The sequence below is a fragment of the Mycteria americana genome, chromosome 16 (genome assembly GCF_035582795.1).
Source record: "Mycteria americana isolate JAX WOST 10 ecotype Jacksonville Zoo and Gardens chromosome 16, USCA_MyAme_1.0, whole genome shotgun sequence".
NCBI lineage: Eukaryota > Metazoa > Chordata > Aves > Ciconiiformes > Ciconiidae > Mycteria > Mycteria americana.
The window spans coordinates 6,932,146-6,950,410 of record NC_134380.1 but is presented as its reverse complement, the minus strand read 5'-3'; the positions used below and the strand labels follow the sequence as shown (position 1 = coordinate 6,950,410).

Below are 18,265 nucleotides of genomic sequence, written 5' to 3'. Positions count from 1 at the left end.
TGGGGAGGGACAGGCATCTCTCTCCCCAACAGTCTGGGGTCATGACAAAACACTAGCATCTTCTCTAACAGTGGCCCATGACTGAGCAGCCCAGAGACAAGAGCTGACACTCCAGTTCCCAGCTGGTCTCCTGGACTACAGCTGAGAGGGAAGGGGAGGTGAAAAAGGCCGTGTGCCCCCCCAGAGGAATCCTATGCAGCAATGTGAAAAAGGGGACAGGACCTCAAAGCTCTCTAGACTCTGGAAAGACAAAACTGTCTGCCTTCAGCCAGGACTGTGCTCCCCCAGATGAGCAACTGTCACCCGAGGAGCTGAAAGTCCCAGTGAGACAATGTCACTAGAGGGCAGCATTCATCCGCCACCAACACCACAAACCGCCCGCTGCAGTGCCACCACACCACCATCCCCACCAGGGAACAGGGTCTACAGCAGGGAACAGGATCTGCCATTTCCCACAGGACAGGGATCAGTCCTGCACCAAACTCCAGTGAGCACCATATTCAGTCTCTCCTTTCGCTGCTGAGGAACAATTCTCACTAAGCAGAGATGCTAATGGGGTGTATGTAAGACAGAGACAAAGAAAAAGTACAACAGCCCCTAGATGTTGGACGTAGCAAGTCCTATGGTCCCCCATTACAAACACACTCCATGGAAGAGATTTGAAGGTATTTCTCCCCCTGGCACCCAGTCCCCCTCCTTTCACCCTCACCTGTTCTCCGTAGAGCAGAAGAACTGCACCCAGGGGTTGGCGTTGCTACTGTCCGAGGAAGGAGGCAGATACATGGCCTCAGAGAAACAGGTCAGCAGCAGCTTAAGCAGCTCTGTCCTGAAACAAGGGAAGAAGCAGCCAAGGCCTGGAGCCATTCAGGAGCAGAGACTGGGCACAGGAGGCACAATCACTTACCACACCACCACATAAGTCCCATCTAAAAAGTACTCCCCACAGAGAGCTAAGCCCATTTCATTTCATAAGCAACACTGCTGTCACTGGCACAAAGCTCAGCAGAATTGCTGCATTATGAAAAAGAAATATAGTACAGGGCTCCTAGGCATTTTCAAAGCAGCTATGTTTTGCCAGTTCCTGTGGCAGACACTCCGACTCCCGTATCATACTACAAAAAAGCTATTCAGAAGGAAAGCTGTTTTTTTCTCCTGTGTTGCCAGCCCTGTTAGCTCAGAAAGGAGCAAGGAGAAAGCCCCTTAGGAATCACATACACCCGAGGAGGCAAGCAGAGCCCACCTCTCAGATTCCCCTCTCTAGAGCCCAGTTTCTTTCCATTCTGCCTTTGCAGACCCCCTTACCTGTTCAAGTCATGGATGTAGTTAGGCTGTGGAGAATGAGCAAAGCCCACTCCTGCCTCCCAGATGTACTCACAGCTGTCAATGGAGTGGATATCTTCTGCTGTGTCCTGTGGGAGAAATAAGAGGTTGGACCACAGAAGGCAAGAGCAAGAGTTTACAGCGCTAGTGGTATCCAAGGCAGTTCAGAGAGCAGACACGTGACAGAGCACCTGACAGAGGACCTCTTATCTTCAACAGGTATTAGTACCATGCAGCATGCAGAATGAGGCCCTTCCTCTAGCATGCTAAAGTGCAATGCTAGCCACCTCCACTGGGAAGGGTCACCCAATGCCAAAGGATCCAAAATACATTCTGTTCTCACTACTGCATGCATCACCATCTCCTCTCCTTTCCTCCTTTCTCATGAGACACAGCCCAAGTCAGGGCTTTTCCTTTGCAGATCAAGAGCACCATACAGGGGTTCAGTCCTGCTCAACACCTCGACCTGATCTCAGAGCATGTCATGTTGAGTTTACCCACATAATGGCGACTCGCAATGGCTGCACCCCAAAGGCAGGAGAAGCAACAAATTAACTCTCATTTATAATAAAAGTGGATATGGCTGTGACTTGCTTTTCAGAAGGTAAAGCAAGAAGGTGACTGCAAATATGTTATTTATCCTAGTGAGAACCCTCCCAGTCCCTTGACAGCTGCTGGCAGGACTCCCAAACTCTTGCTTTGCAAGCTGAGGAGATGAACCACAGCAGTTTTCCCTTCTTCTTTGTCACGGTCGGTCAGGTCAGGGTTGAAGCAGCTTCACAGAGACAAGCAGCCATTGAAAGCCACCTGTCAACCCTCCAGGAATGACCAGGAGCAAGGGCCCAGATGAATATGTTTGCATCAAGTGCACTTGGCACACTTTGGCTGTCTCTTTTCTGGGGTTTAATTAAGCAAATTCTACCACCTGCCTTTTTTCCTCTCTGCACGTGGGGAAAGCAGATCAGAGGACTGTTTCTAATTGCTCTGGGTTCCCATTGCATAACCTCCCTTCCTTCCTCCCTCCCACAAAGGCACTGATCTCAGGACAGCAGGGCTTGAGGGCAACCAAGATGCACTTACCACCCAACCACGACTCCCACAAAACCAGCATGCTGACAGCAGCTACTGCCAACACGGAAGCAACTGCAGCTTCCTGCACAGTCTGGGCTTTTCCTGCCTTGTTACTCACTTCCTACAGATAGGCTGGAGCTCACCTGCTGCTAGGTTTCTCACCAAGCTCCTCAGAACAACTCTTGCTGAGATTGGAGTGCCCAAGACCTCCCTCCACAACCAGATCTTGAACATCTCCTGCCAGGCACAGGCTTCATGGAAAGAAATGCAATTACATCCACAAACCTGCTTCTACCATGTGTGACTAAGCAGGAACACTAGGAGACAACATGTTACTAGCCATCATTATAACAGTTGTCCAGGCCTAAAAAATCAGGTGCTGATGTATTCAAAGAGTTCAGCCTTTGCAAGTAGGTGATAAAACACAGAAATGCAGGCACTGCGCATGACAGAGGGATGCCCAATTTCTAGCCATAATTCCAGGGCTGACTTCAATAGGGCAAACAGCAAAAGAGTATGGGTCACTCCTGGGTCTCCTTTGCCCATTCCCTTCCAGGTCTTACTCTTCCTCTCTACTCATTTCTGCTTCAGCAACTATCCACCACAATCTGTATCTCCAGGGCCATACGCTGTTCTGTCATAAGCATGAGGTACTTGTACCCATCTCTCTGCTCCTAACCAGTAGTCAGACCCAAGAGCACAGGTCATACCAGATCCAGAGACGGAAGACAGCTAGGCAAAGACCACAGAGGCTGCAGGCAGCAGACAGGCAGCTAACAGCAAGGAACATAAAGCATTCACGATCTCATTGTCTAATTCAACTTGCCCAGAGCCCTGGAAAGCCAGGCTGGCTGCTGCCGAGGGAGAAGTCACAGATGCGGTGGGGGGGGGCTCTCCCAGGAAAAACTGTTGTCACCCCCACTTGTGCAATCCATCCCAAGTGACAGCACAATACAAGTCCATCTCTTTCAGCCACACTCCCACTTACTCTTAGCACACACCCATGTGGCTCTGATCCAGTCTCAACCCTTCATCCTCAGGTGACAGATTTTAACCCTGTTTCTAGTACCCAGAAACTTCAAGCAAGCAATTTAGTACTCAGGTTTGTCAGGGAATTTTGCAGCCATCAATTACACAGTGGTTTAGCATGTTCATTTTTAATTTACTTCATAGCTATACCAAAAAGGAGGGCTGCCCACTTTTGTTTATAGACTGGACCTACAAGAAACACCAGAGAGTCATTGGCGGGGAGAGAGAAAGAGATAGGGAGGGAGGGAGATGCACCAGAATCTGTCCTTAGCACACCTGGTAGGAGATCCCTGCTTCAGGGAACTCCTCTGAAGTAAAGACAGTCACCATAAAGATCAGAACACATTTGTCTTTGCTGCAATGATACAAAGAGGGAGAGGAGGTGGAAAGACACAACAGAGACCATCTACTCATTCACATCACAGCACTTGCGATCAGGCAAACAGCTGCTTCCTGCCCCAGACTGCACCAAATCACCAGTGAAAGGAACAAGGTACTAAAGGTCTCTGCTCTAATGGCAACAACAGAAGAGCGGTTGTTTGCCAGCACAACCACCTTCTCCTGAGGGGCGAGCTGTAGTGTGGGGGTGTCAGCCACTCCAGCTGAGACTCACCCAGCTGCCTCAGAACATCTGTTTTAGAAGGCACAAACACCACACAGCGAACCCAAGATGTTGATCAATATTAGTCACTGTGGGTTCAAGCTCAGCGACTCCGTATTTTCCTGCCTGCAGGTTTGCAGGAAGCTGCTGGGGTTTTCCAGGGTACCCCTCACCATGCAGCTAATCTACCTCTATGCAGATAACCTCATAATTCAACTTACCACCGTGCTCCTCCGGTGGCTCTGCACAGTGAAATCGGGACAGAAGAGCAGGTCTGCGACAGCAAGGAGCAGTGACTCAGCCAGTGGTCGGGCGTTTTCATCGTCTTCATCCCCCTAAAAGTGAGAAACGTGGAAGAGTATTGTCAGCCTAGGACTAGCAAAGAGCACACAGTAACACTAGTATAACACAGCAAGAGAAGATACATTCCCCAAGAACACAGAGGGAGGCAAGAAGTTACAAAGGAACAAGAGGGAGAAACACATGAAACTCAGCCAGTAAAGGAAAGACATTGCCCCCTGGAAGGTGATGACTAAATAGGAACAAGCTCTTTAATGACATTAAACTGAGCAAAAGCCTAGAGCTGTCGTGGAAACAGAAGAGTAGCACTGGACCTTGCCACATGGAGATGTTTGACAAAAGGAAAGAGAACCATTTACAGAAAAGAGGGCTTTACAGTCATGAAAGAAGGTGATTTGGATGGTGCACAGAGACAGCAATAGGAAGAAGCCAGCCAGCAGCAATAAGAAGCAGCCAGCCAGCAGCAATAAGGTGTAAAACCTCTCAAAGTCCTGCATGGGCTGCCCAGAACTGGAGGTGACAGAACCAGGAGAGGCCGTGCACCATGCTCAGCAAGGGGCTGCCTCAGCCATGGCAGAGCAAGCATGACAGCAGAGGGGATTTTGTAGTCTCCAGCGTTCAAAGCAATCACTTGAATCATGCATGGCTACTCCTCTGCAGCCGTTGCCACGGGAAACCTTGCCAGATCCCGCCTGTCAAAGAACATCCTGGATGGGAGGCCTTCCCCACCACACACTGGTGCTGGAGGGAAAGGCAGGGAGCAGAAATGGCAGGAGCTTATCTATCTCAGCCAGGCCTCTGTCAGTCTGCACACGACTCATGGCTCTTAAATCACAGCAGGCAGCTAACAGAGATAATAGCCTGTGTGGCTCTGACGTCTGTCTCAGTGACAGCAGGAAGACTACTGTCAAACAGATCCCGGATGTAAGGAGAGGCCCAGAGAGGATGGATGGTACCAGCACAGCAAAGATGCTTTTACTTGGGCTCGCGGTCAGAGATCAAATGAAAAGTGTTAGTGTCCAAGGGGATTTATTTTCCAAGAATGATCTTTGCTAACATCACCTCAGTTGCCAGAAAAAGTCCCTGCAGGCTCTGGGTACCACCACATCCAAAATGGGTGACACACAACAAACCAACAGATCTGTACACACTGCAGACTTCCTTACAGAGAGAGGCACCCGTCCCCCAGGAGCTCTGCCATCCATCACTGCATTATGAAGCAGATGAAGGATAATCGCAGAGATATTTACTAATGGTCCAGGCATATCATCTTCCCCTTCAGTTCCAGGGATAAATCAGACTTCTGACAGCAAAGCAGTTGCCCCTAGATTAGGCATGACCCCAGCTTCCCTAACTTCTCAGAGCTTTATTTGTTATCCCCTGCCAGGCAGTTCAGCCAGCCTTAAAACTGCTTCTGCACATGGTTAAATGATGAAGCACACTGAACCACAACAGCTCCCCTGACATTCAGGAGGCACACCGAAGCGGGAGGGCTCCCAAACCCAGCACCCATGCACTGGGCTGGATCGCCCTGGGGTGACCTCACCACTCTAAGGCTGAGAAACTCTCTCCTCCAACTACTGAACAAGGCGCAAAAATAGTTGTAACAGCAGCCTGGCTGGATCAGAGCACCAGGCACCCCGTGTATTCCTTCCCAAAACAAGCTCCTCCATTGTTAAGCCTCTCCAGCACTCCCTGGCCCCTACAGGGATGAAAGGGTGGACAACCACCACCCTCCCAATCACACAGATCCCATAACACAGCAGGGCTAGCAAAGACTTCCTTTTCCACTGCCCAGAACTGCCCCTTGAAGTGGCCTCAGGCAAATAGATTAGAGGTGACAGGCAGAGACAACGCAAGGTGCAAAGTTTGTACTGTACCAACCACTGCTGATCCTTTATAACCTTCCCCAAAAACACTGCAGTACACTTACAATTCAGGGGAAACCACACTCTTCAGTACAGCCACGCTGACCTGCAGATTCAGAAACTCATAGGAGAGTGCTCTCTATGCACAGAGCGGGCAGCTGCTGAGGGAGCAAGCAGGCAAATTCCTGGCCTAACTAAACTGTGTGTTCAACATCATTTCTCCTATTTGCAGGAGATCCTAAAGCACTTTCACCCTGTTCCTCTGAGAGACACAGAAGAGCACTACTGTGCCTGCTCTCCAGATAGAGAAATGTAGGGGGGTTCAGAAACTCCCCTGAGGTTATACACATCACTGACAGAGCCAGAAACAGTATCTAATTCTTTAACCACTCTTGCTCAGTTGTGGGCTTCACCTATCAGGCTAGGCCCCTGGCTAAAACTGTATCACTCAGCTCATAAGCAGGGTATTGAGTCATGACGCTTAGAGCTTCTCTGGCACTATTTGCTTTAAATGTGACATTGTAAAATCGGTGGAAATGACACCCTATTTCAGTTTGACTTCAATCTTAAATCAACTTTAGTTAATGGAATAAGGTCATTTCGGTTTAAGAAAGTCATGCAGCCTTTAGTACTGCTCTCATGTTCATTTCGATTCACACCTTCAGTTATACTGGAGAAGCCTTCCCTCACATACTAGTGCTCTCCCACAGCTACACATCCAAGTGAAATATTCAGATGTTGCAGCAACCTGTGCTAAACAAAGCAGCTGAGGGCGAGAGGAAGAGCAGCAAGACTCAAAGAAAGGAAAAGAACTTAGAAAGTGCCACCTAATTTCTGACCAAATAGAAATAACTGAATAACTGGAATAAAGTTGCCCCCAAAAGTATATAGGGTCTCCTTGCTACAGCCTCCCCTTTACCCTCCAGAAAGAAGAATAAGTGCCAAGAGACAGACCCCTCCTCGGCCAGCCCCAGGGACAGTTGACCAGAAGAAACCCCTCCAGTCTGGGTCCTCAAAGATGTAAGGCAGGATACGGGTGAGGAGCCGGCAGCAGTTCAAGACGATTTGCCTCTCCTTCTCTGTGTGGCAGCCGCTCTCTGCTCCCTGCACCAGCTTCTCCACAGCCTGAAGGAAACAAAACCAAGGCAGGTAGCATAAGCCCCAGACACAAGTTAGCAAGACTTGGGCAGGTCTGTCCTGCTGGCAACACCCTCACATAGAGTTATAAGCAGTCCTTGGAGCCCATTTTCTCAGAGTTCAATGGTACAGGTGCTGTTGCTGTTTGCAACACTGCAGAAATAGGGTTAATGATCTTAAACACACCTTCTTGAATTTCTACTGTCCCACTGCAAGAGACCTTACATGCCAGGGCTAATCCATGCAGCACACGTGTCATGCCATGTGAGACAGACAGCCACAGCACCAGAAGGCTCCTTCCAGCACTGCTCCATGACACCACACACTGCAAAGAGCAGATCAGATTAATCAGCCACATCAGTTACATGAGACACAGGCAGAACCAAGGCAGCAGCACTGTGCTGCATGGTGAGGTGCTGGCAGGGGAAGATTGCACAGAAACACACGAAATCTGACAGATCTGTATGTGCTGTTGCGATTACAGCAGGGACCTCTCCTGACTCAGGAGGTGGGAGGTAAGCTGCTGTCTGTGGCTATTTAAGTGACCCTGTGAATAGGACTGCTGCTCTGGAAAGAGCTTCTGGGCTGAGTCTCTGCAGTCCATCCAATCGCTACTGAAACTGCCAATGGGGACAGTCACACTGGGTTTTTGAGAATAGGATGTGGGTCTTGCCAGGCAGCAACCACAGCCCTAGGAGGCAGCGGCAGGAGATTTTACCCACGGACAGAAAAGGGCAGCTCCTTCCCCCAGCAGCTGGACCCACTTGCTCTTACTCTCTGATCCCAAGGGGAAACAGAGGGGGAATGAAAGCCAAAACATTTACCAAGGATTCACCCTGTTGCTTTTTAATTCATGAGGTCATGTGTAGCTGCTTATTTTCATAGCAGACTGTCTGGGTCACTGACTCTGCTAGCCTGCGTCATTGCCTTAATGGCTATTTAAATGCTGTTTGCGTAGTCTCAGTCTGTCCACACACTACTCTATGACTGAGCTTAACTATTTTTTCAGGCACATTTATGACTCTGCACAGTCTGAGTCTTCAGCCATGACTGCAAATGACATTTCAGCCATGCTGTTGTGCTCTCCACAAACATGCAGCATTGCTAAGTCCAGTGGCACACTGCACCTGGCACCAGTCAGGGCCCTCAGCCTGGGAAAAGCACTGCAGGAGTCTGCAGCCTCCTCTGACCCTGATATCCCAAGATCTAGGGCTCCTGAATAAACAGCCTTGCACCAAGAAGGTCTCCCAACACATCCGTTTCCAGCAGGGAGAAGGGCCCATATTTTAGCCTTGGTTTTGGGGGACAGAGGGCACAGAGACAAAGGGGTTATGTGGTCAGTACGCGTCTCCCCAGCCCTTCTCAATTCCCAAGCTGCTGATTGCCAGAAGCCAGGGAAGAACCATTCCATTTTTCTTCATTTTTGTATTCTTTCTCAAGTATCCACTACAGGCATCTGTCTGAGGCACGATTCCCAGTCAGAGGTACCTTCACTATGATTCAGTAGGTCTCATTCACATTTTGTAGAGCAGGAAAGAAAAACAGGACGACAACCACCATTTAAAACTGGGAAAATGCCATTCCAAATGTTTCCAATACTACAAATTCAAGGCTACTCTTTGCACGGCTCAAATCAGGAGCATTATTAACACCTGCACTTTCCCAGGCAGAATAAGTCTCAAGCTGTCGCTCACCAGCTTGACAACTTGCCAAACCTGGCAGGGTAGGAAATGTGAGTCAATGTCCCTTGTGCTCCAGAAAAGACCATGGCAACACCAGAAGCAGCATCAGGGATGTTCTGATGTCACAGCAGAAGGAAGAAAAGTCTTAAGATCTCCCCCCAACTTCATCCAGGCACTTGTACAGTGTCAATCTCCACATCCCTCTGGGATCTATCGGCTTGAAGCCAGACTGATGCATGGTGAGAAGCAGTTAGATGCAGACAGGGAATCAGATGTACCAGCCTCCCCACAAATATGCAGCCTTGGTACAAAGTCCCCTAAGCAGGAAGCAGTTTACATAGCAGGCAAGACCCAAAAGGGCAAGGTGAAACACAGGAAAGGGACAAGAGGAAAAAGGCTCCAAAGTGAGCAAATGCCAGCTGTGGTCTGTGCTAAACCAAGAGAGGAAGGGCTGAGAGTTACCATCAGGAGGAGACCAGGACAAGCAAGCACAGCATGTGGTACAAGGAAATAATATGATACCTGTCTCCCTTGGGGAGCCACAGGACTATTGATCCAGGGACACCCCCTACTAGCATAGCACCAATGAATAAGACAGCACCAACCTTACCTTATAACACAAAGTCGCCAAGTTTGAAGGCGATTCTTCTCTCACTGCTCGGATCTCTGCAGCTGGTACAAGGGCAAAGACATCCTGCACTGAAGTGGCTGTGTCTGCCCAGAACTGGTCCCAAAACGCATCATCTGTTGCCTCCACGGGCTGTGGAGAGACAAACATGGTTACAGATGCAGAACTTCCATTCTATGAGGTCCAAACATTAGCGATTATGCCTGGCTTGGGGATGTGACCAGGCACAGAAGTTCAATAAAACATACTGGCACTGGTTTTGTACCTCAGCCTCTTTTGTTACCAGGGCTTTGGCCAATTTGATCTCCCAAACAGACCATCCCCTCAGCAAGGGGGTGAGCAGCAAGACATTTGTGTGACCAACTACATCAGACTGGGACTCTCCAAATCTTTCATGGAGTCACAACATATATGAGGCCTCCTGCTTGTCTGCAACCTAGGGAATGTATTACAAGATCTTTACCAACACACATGGGCCAGGCTGCTGTCATGTATTGTGTCACCTTCAGAGCAAGCCAAGGATGCCCTGAGCGTGCAATGGAATTACTTCTATTGTAACCAAAGTCTCAAGGAAGCAATCAGGGACAACTCACATTAGGGCACAAACAGACCCACGGAACTGACAGACCTGCCCCAAAGCACTTACAGATGCAACAGAATTGATCTTTCCAAATCAAATATTTATGGGGAACTGGACTCAGTGCAGCTGGTCACTGCCAAGGCTTTGTTCTTAAAAAGCACTAAGTGTGCAATTCAAAGAGGAAGATGGAAGGAGGAGACTGAGATACCAAAAAAAGCAATCCATTTCAGACCTGTGGTTTGAGAAGCCCGCTCCCTATGCCTGGACACACACCTCTCCCAATTACCTTTTCTGGTGTTGCAGGTGCAGACAACCCCTCTTTTACCAGCACTGTTGTCCCCTTTTCACTGGGAGAGAACGATTCTCCCTGAGCCCCCCCTGCAACACCAGTGCTAGGGATGCTGGCCACGAGGATGGTCTGTTTGCCAGACTGCAGCTGGAAAGACAGCTCTGTACAGCTGGCTGCAGTGTCCCAATGTTATTTCCCCCAGCTTCTTCCTGAGAGCAGGGCATCAACTTAGAAATCAAAACAACAACGATGACAACCTGGGTGTCAGGTTATATGCGGCTGAACAAAGTGGACTGGACCTTGCTTTGCCCTTTATGGCTTTGCAGAGCCAGAGAGCAGCACTGGCCATTCAAGGTGAAGCAGAGACAAACACTGGCTCAAACACACGAGGCCAGCAGCGCCTTCAGCTCTGCAGAAGCCTGGCAATGACCTGTCGCTCCCCAAAAGGTGAAAATGCCAGCACTGTTTGCCGAACAAGAAGGCTTCGCCATTACACAACATCTCAAGCATCCAAAGCCTGGGAGCTCTGAACAATCAGGAAAGACTTAACTTTTCAGCCAGCCTAAAACTGAGCATGGCTCTTCCCATCTAAATGCTGATATTTGCCAAGAGATAGGCAGTGCCCAAACAAGGCTGGGAGTGCTCATCCAGCCAAAGGGCCCTGCTACAGGTGTGGGATAGATACATGTGTATCTATGCCAAGCAGTGGCAGAGGTGGATCCACAATTTCAGTCAAAAGAGGAAAAGGGAAGCTTTTCCAGAAGCATTTCCCCACGCTGAGGCATGGTGGCACTTTCAGCAGGTCAGAAGAGCCATCTGCCTGAGCACCTCCAGCCCTTGGCTTGGGGCGAGGAGAAGCCTCCTGCCTGCAATGTGCAGCGGCTCTAAAGCAAACAGCAGCTCTAACTGCGATATTCAGCACCGTGGGTGGGTCTACCATGTCAGATGGGAAAGGGACAAAAATATGAACGTGTGTTTAACTTAAACAATTCCTGCCCACTCCCAGCTCTGCTGTAGTACGCAGAAAACTTGCCCAGCTCTATCCTGTTTCTAAATGCAGCCAAGACGCAACTCCGGGGAGAACAGCTCATTCACAGCTCTGACACCAAGAAGTGCTGCATTTCCCCCTTTGCTATCACCTCCTGAATTAACAGTCACAGTCTGCAAGCAGGTGATGCGTCACTACCACTCAAAGGCCAAAAAGTGAGAGGGGCAGGCAGGCAGGCCACCCCCAAACTGGTATAGCAGGTTACTGCCCTGCAGCTCTCTGCTTTAACGCTCCAGTGCCATAGAGGCTGCTTATCCCTTGTCCTGGTACTTCCAGCTATGCAATGAATCAGCCCAAGCGACTCCCCGATCTTTAAAAGCAAAACCAGAAAAAAACCCACACGTATTTAGGCATCTTCTTAAACTCTGCTCTAGTGATGGAACACTCTTCATTTTATCAGCTGGCCAAAGCAAGTTGCCACCAAACCTCTTTCCAAGGGAAGAGCAACTTTTTCCACATGGTTCAAGACCACAGGTCCTCAGAGGGGATCTGCAGGAAGAGGCAAGTGTTTACGGCCTGACCTTCAGCTTCCTGAGTGTGTGAAGGAGCTGTGCTCTTTGTAACCTGGGCATGAAATGCTTAAATGGAAGCAAAGCTATTTTGCAAATCTCATTTCTAATTACACTCCTCAAAAAGAGCCAAGTATTTGGAAATCCAATCTATGTAATGCACGAAACATCCTACGCTTCCTACACCCCTGTTCAAACCACGTACCACAACCGCATGTATAATTGCCACATGTACCTACTGGCTGCCTGCCACAGCCACTCCCACTGACAACAGTGAGCAGCAATTGCTGCTAATTAGAGATCATGCATAAATAATGGCTTCACTCTCATCTAGAAGGGAAGGAGAAAACCATTTCCCTCCAGTAGACACAGATCCCTTTACCTCCCGCTAGCCTGAGGCCTCCTCAGAGGTTGAACACAGCCGCTATTTTACAGATGGTAATGCAACAGCTAAGACAGATTGAAGAACACGGTCTCTGACTAAAATTACATGGAGGTAGAGAAGCATAGCAGCAATTACCCAAGCTGCAACGTTGGATGCTGCAGCCACATTAATGTCACGGCTGCCATCTTGGCAAGCAGATTATGCTAAAACACCATTTCTTTCATTTTTAATAGCTGCAGCAAGTCAGCTCCTCATCCAACAGATGGTATCCCATGTACAATCCTGGGACATGGATTCAGTACTGAGTCACTCACATCCCCACAGCCCCCCTGTTTTAATTAACAGTCTGGCATCATGAAGCTACTTGATCCACATAATATTCATTTCCTTGACAGAACATTACTGGATGTTTTTAAGCAGACTGTATTCTGCACACAGCATCTCTGGGGATCTAAATATCCGTTTCCTCATGCTGAGCTCACCAACAACCTGTATCTAGCTCACAGAGAAGGGAAATACAGAGACCTAGAACAGTCTTGTTCACCAGCCATGGATATCTTCATTTGGAAATGTCAAGATTTAGTTACAAGCGTTGGTACTGCACATGCTGCAGTAACAAATCCCACAGCACCGCAGTTAGCCTTGACAGTGCTTTAACCAGAAGAACTCACGAGGATCTGAATCGTCACCAGCAATGCTCTGAGCTGGGGCCACTCCGGATCCTCCAGATCAGCACAAATGTGTCCTCTCTTGGTGAGGAGCTTCAGCACACAGATAAGAAAGAGCCTGATGTGCCTCCAACACAGTGCAGACAACCAGCTCTGCACCAGCAGTGCAAAGAGAATGAGAACTTCATCATTGCCACAAGAATCAAGGGATCGGTAGCTCAACTCTACTCTGGAAACACAACTGGCACACGTGGAGAGCAAAGGAAGTCCATGAGCCCCCGTGCACCCCACTGCAGAGGCTGCTGAAGTTACAGAGCTAACTGGCAGAGAGAGACACTGCTGCCTGAACCAAGCTCTCCACACCAAAGGGAAGAGATGACTGTAGTGCAGAGTGCTGAGAACATAGTGGGCAGCACTGAGGTGATGTGACATCTCAGAGCGGGCAAGGAGGGAGACTTTTGCCTTCAGTTCACCTGTGCAAGGTGTAAAGACCTCCCACCTGCATGCTGGCCACACAAAGGCGGAACCAGTCCTACTGGACACCTCCAGTCTTCATTTCCCAGTAGTTACAAATGTTGGGTTTCCAGTTCTTTAAAGCAGACTGTAAAGCACACCATACATGCATGCTGTAGGAGTCGGAAAAGGAAGACGCTCAGTTTGCAAGCACCTTGCCAATTACTGAACAGAGAATCACAGCCCTGAACAGGCAATCCCCAGACAAACAGGATACATCCGAGGAAACAGGAAAACAGAGTGGAGCTGACCATGTCCTGTAAACAGGAAAAGGTCCCAAGGCACAGCCTCCCCCCATTTGTTACCGTCCTCAGTCTGACACTAGTACCACCTTCACTTTCTCTTTCAGATACAATCCCTCACAAACTCAGGCAGGGTGAGTGTTTGCACCCTCCTCCCAACCAAGACCTCTGCACTTACACCTTGACATCGAACGCTTGTTCCCAACAATGCCTCCCACAGGTCCCTTCCAGAGGACTGTCCTTAAGCCAATTCTGAGGTTGCTGCAAACTGCCAGCAGAGAATCAAGGGGGCAAGCAGCCACTAGTCTTGCTCACTGTATTCTCCTTTTGCTTCTTGCCAACCCACCAACCAAGCATCCCACCAGCCAAGGCAGCGAGGCATTTGGGGCAGGGACCTCTCCTTTTTCTGGGACTCGGCAGCAGAGCAGAGCCCTAGCCCCTGACCAGGGTTTCTAGCCAGTACTATGCAAGCTCAGATAATATGTAACAGCAGCGTGCTCCTTTCCATCCCAAATGAGGCAGAACTGTGGCACGTAATGACCAGAGCAGCACTTGATTGAGCTCTAGGAGATCAGGCAACCCTGCAGGGCCAGCAGATTAGTCTGAGGCAATTCACACACCTTTGTACCGCCTGTTTGTGAGCCACTGTGCATAAGGAAAGTCTGAGGACAGATTTATTCAAAACGTTAATAACTAGCAAGATTTCATCCCTGCTGCCAAGGACAGGAGCTCCACACAGATTTCGGAGCAATAGTAAATTTTTCTGTAGGGTCTTTGTGGTCAGCAGTGCAGAATCAAGGAGACGCTCCACATGAGCCTGTTGCCAGTTCTCTGCTCCCACAGCACAGATCGTGTTGCAAAGGAAACTGGAAAGTGGGATTTGTGGGAGTCTGACAAGGAAAGCCTAGGACAAAAGTCAGCTGTATGAAGTGTTAGTTACAGCTTTGCTTTTAAGAAAACAGCTTTGCTTTTGATTAACGCGAGAGACTTGGATACTTGAATCAAGCTGGAATACTATCAGAAACCACTACCAGAAACCAACCTCTCTCTAAACATAAGGTGTACTTTTATCAGGCTCAAATTAACAGCCTGTTGTATGACTGCATTTGCACATCAGAGAAAAAGAAAGGACTGGAGCTTGTCCCTAGTGTTTGATCCTTCCTGTCTCTTTAAAAGCAGAGGCACAGCTAGCATTAAAATCTAACAAGCTAGTTCACAAGATCAAAATTTCTTATCTTCCAGTCGGTTGCTTGCAGAAACCATTTAATCGCCAGCTGGCTGAGAAAAGAAAGCATGTTTCCCCAGCAGTTAAGACTCCCAGCTTCAGTTCCCTGCTCTGCCACTGACTAGCTGTCATACTCGCAACCTACATTTCCCTTCACCTGTTAAGTAGACAGCACTTTTATGGGCAATTTGGGAGGGCTCACACATTCTCTATGATAAAGCACACCTGGTTTATTATTAAAAGGATGGGCCCTATCAATTTAAACATGTGCAGTGTAATGTAATATATACGTATTATTAAAAAATACTAAAGTCCATTTCTCAGTGTGTGATTATTAATATACATCTGTAGCATAAGCTAATTCCTTCCTTCTGGTACTACTGCCCTTTTTTAATCACTGAAATCATTCTGAAGTGATTTTTCTTTTCTAATACTCTTACATCTTCAGAGTTTCTCTTTGGCAATTAAAAATCAATTAAAGTCAATTTCATTTGTGTCCAGACTTGGTGCGACTTTCACGTTCTGGGCTCCACATGTGGTACAAGCATTCAAGTGTTATGTTCCTTACAGATTTATTTAATTTTTTTAATGTTCACATGGGAACACTCATATTTTTTAATTAACAAAAGCCTGGAGATTATAATAACTTATTTTTAAGAAAAATATTACTTCAGTGCTAACTCTGAACCTTCACTAGTGAGTGAACAGTGCTTTCTGCTCAACCACTTCCTTCCATCAGAGCCTTAGGAAACATCACATAGTACATTACTAAGCTCACCATTTCATGTTACCAATGATTTGACGAAAATCTATTTGTCTAGCTACCTAATGTCAGAGGAGAAGCTGCAAAAAAGGAGACGCTGCTGAGAAAGCAAAGCGTATTTTGAGCTAATACCTTTGAAGTGGGGATTTGACTCTGTCCACTGCAGCCTGGTTTTGAACCCAGGGTTTCACGGACTAGGAGGTTACATGGAGGTTGCTGCTGGTATGAGCTCAGATGGCTCCACAAGAGTCCAGTCACGCATCCTGCACAAGCAAACACCAGTGCCCTTCTATGGTATGTAAATATGGGAGCGCCAACACCCCACCCTTTTTCCACATGGCAGTTAGTCTCACCTAGACCGTGAAGATGTGAAATGAATGCAGCCAAGAATGAAGCTTTTCCTCCTTCCTTTATTCAGGGCCCCAGTGAATCTTCTTTCATTACACACGTCGATAAACCACGGAAGGGGAGCACTCTCTTCTTGGCTGGCGATCTGAAGGATTGCCTCATACAGGATTTTCTTTGTGAACAGCAGACCGAGAAGATCCCTATAGGCTTGATTCTCCCCCCCCCCCCCCCCCCATCTCACTTTATAAGCATGTTTCCCAGTGGAGGAAGGACAGTCCAAAGCTAAAGGCACTCTGAACTATTTGACATCCAGAAGAAACTTTGGAAGAATTCCTTAAAACATTAATTCATCCACTTCTCTTTTTGCCTAGGGATGTTGTGGAACATCCACAATTGGAGGTTTTTAAGAACATGTTCACAGAAGCCATTCCTGAACAATGCAGATAGAAGAGATACTGCTTTAGAAAGTATAAACATGATTGCTCAAAAGCTCTTCCAGCCTTGCTTTCTATGATCCATTTTCCAGTCTTAGTCTTTGTCTCTTGAGTTTTCACACAGATTTTCTCCTATGACTCTTTATCCCTTTGCATCCATACTCTTTTCTTCTGAATTCAGTCCCCATTGTTAAATATCTTCTTGCCATCATTCCCAAGTTTTCCTAGCAGCTGTCATTCCCTCACCACCAAAGGTGGCTTAGAACAGCAATTCTCCATTGTAGCTCAGAAGAACCCAAGATGCAATTTCTCAACAGAGCAAAATCCCTCTGCTCCTTAGAGAGAAGGATAGTCTACTAATTTTCTGCCAGCGTGCTGCTGGGCTCCCAAATTAAGACAAGAACTAAACTAGCTCCCAGGACATGAGCAACATCTGTTAGACCTCTAGGCAACCGCCCTCCCTACACACCATCCTGACTCCCTTTCACTTAACTCCTTCTTCTCTTCAGCCTGCAGAAATAAAGCAGTATTTCACAGGTCACAGATGGAAGCTGCTTCTGCTGCAAAAAGCTCACCCCAACAGCATGGCTGGCCAACAGCCCTTTCAATCTGCCATTACCCCAAAACAGGGCAAGATTCTCCACTAATTATTTGGGGGGGGGGGAATACAGAAAAGGGGGCATTGCCAAACCTTGTGGTGATGTAAACCTGCTTAGGAGCTGTGGACATCCCTTACGATAGCAGCATCTCGATCTGCTACCGCAGGACACTGTTTAGCAAAGCGCAAGATGTCAGAGGCAGCAACTGCCGTGCTACCAGCACGGCCCTGCCAGACCCGACGGCTGCCCAGGAGCCGGCCGGTGCCCCGAGGCACAGCCCAGCCTCGCCGCCCTACTCCTGCTCCCCCTCCGCGACCGCACGAGACCTCTGGAGCCCAGCGACACGGCAGATGGGACCAGCTTGCCCGGATCCCCCGTCGGCTCCCCAGCCTCAGGGCAAGGCCGCACCGCGAGAGCCTGGACCAGAGCCAGCCGTGGCCGAAGCCCCCGGCCGCGGCGGCGTTGTCACCTCCGCCCCGAGCCCTGCGGGTCCCCAGCAGCGTGCAGCCCTGTCCCCACGCACAAGGCACCCGCGCCGGCCCTGCTCACCAGGGTCGGGCTGCGGGGGCAGCGGCCCGGCCGCCTCTTTCCTTCAGCGCCGGGGGTGGCTCGGCGCAGGGCCGGAGGAGAGGGGCCTGTCACCCCTCCTCGGCTGCCTCCGAGCATCCCCGGCCACCTCACTGCCGGACGCCGCGCCTCAGGGCAGGCGGGCGGCTCCCGACATGGCGGCCCCCCCCCTTCACCTCACCCACCTCTCGACATGGCGGCCCCCTCCTCACCTCACCCACCTCCCGACATGGCGGCCCTCACCTGGGTCTTGGTGGTGAGCTGGATCACCGCCTTCCTGAAGTTGAGCTTGGAGTCGGCGCTGCCCATGGTGCGGCCCGGCTCGGCGGGGCTGCGGCCTGCCAGCCGCGGCGGGCAGGGCCGGGCGGGGCCGTCCCCTCACGCCGCCGATCCCGCCTCCCCTCCTCGGCCCGCCGCTGCCGCCATCCCCCTTCCCCGCGCCGGCGGCTCTCCCTGCCT

The 18,265-nt window shown here is 49.4% G+C and overlaps 1 protein-coding gene across 3 annotated transcripts in view; it reads right to left on the bottom strand.

Moving 5' to 3' along the window:
• Positions 1–18,265, bottom strand: part of HID1 (HID1 domain containing) — a 33,313-nt gene extending 15,048 nt beyond the window's left edge. For all 3 annotated transcript variants that reach the window (XR_012778124.1, XR_012778125.1, XM_075518884.1), the window contains exons 1-6: positions 18,050–18,265; positions 9,619–9,768; positions 7,144–7,314; positions 4,243–4,356; positions 1,303–1,409; positions 710–826 (exon numbers count right to left, since the gene is read on the bottom strand). Coding sequence is in view for 1 of the 3 variants with exons in the window: in XM_075518884.1 (XP_075374999.1) it covers positions 710–826; positions 1,303–1,409; positions 4,243–4,356; positions 7,144–7,314; positions 9,619–9,768; positions 18,050–18,115 (725 nt within the window). In the remaining 2 variants the exon portion in view is untranslated. The remainder of the gene's footprint in view (positions 1–709; positions 827–1,302; positions 1,410–4,242; positions 4,357–7,143; positions 7,315–9,618; positions 9,769–18,049) is intronic.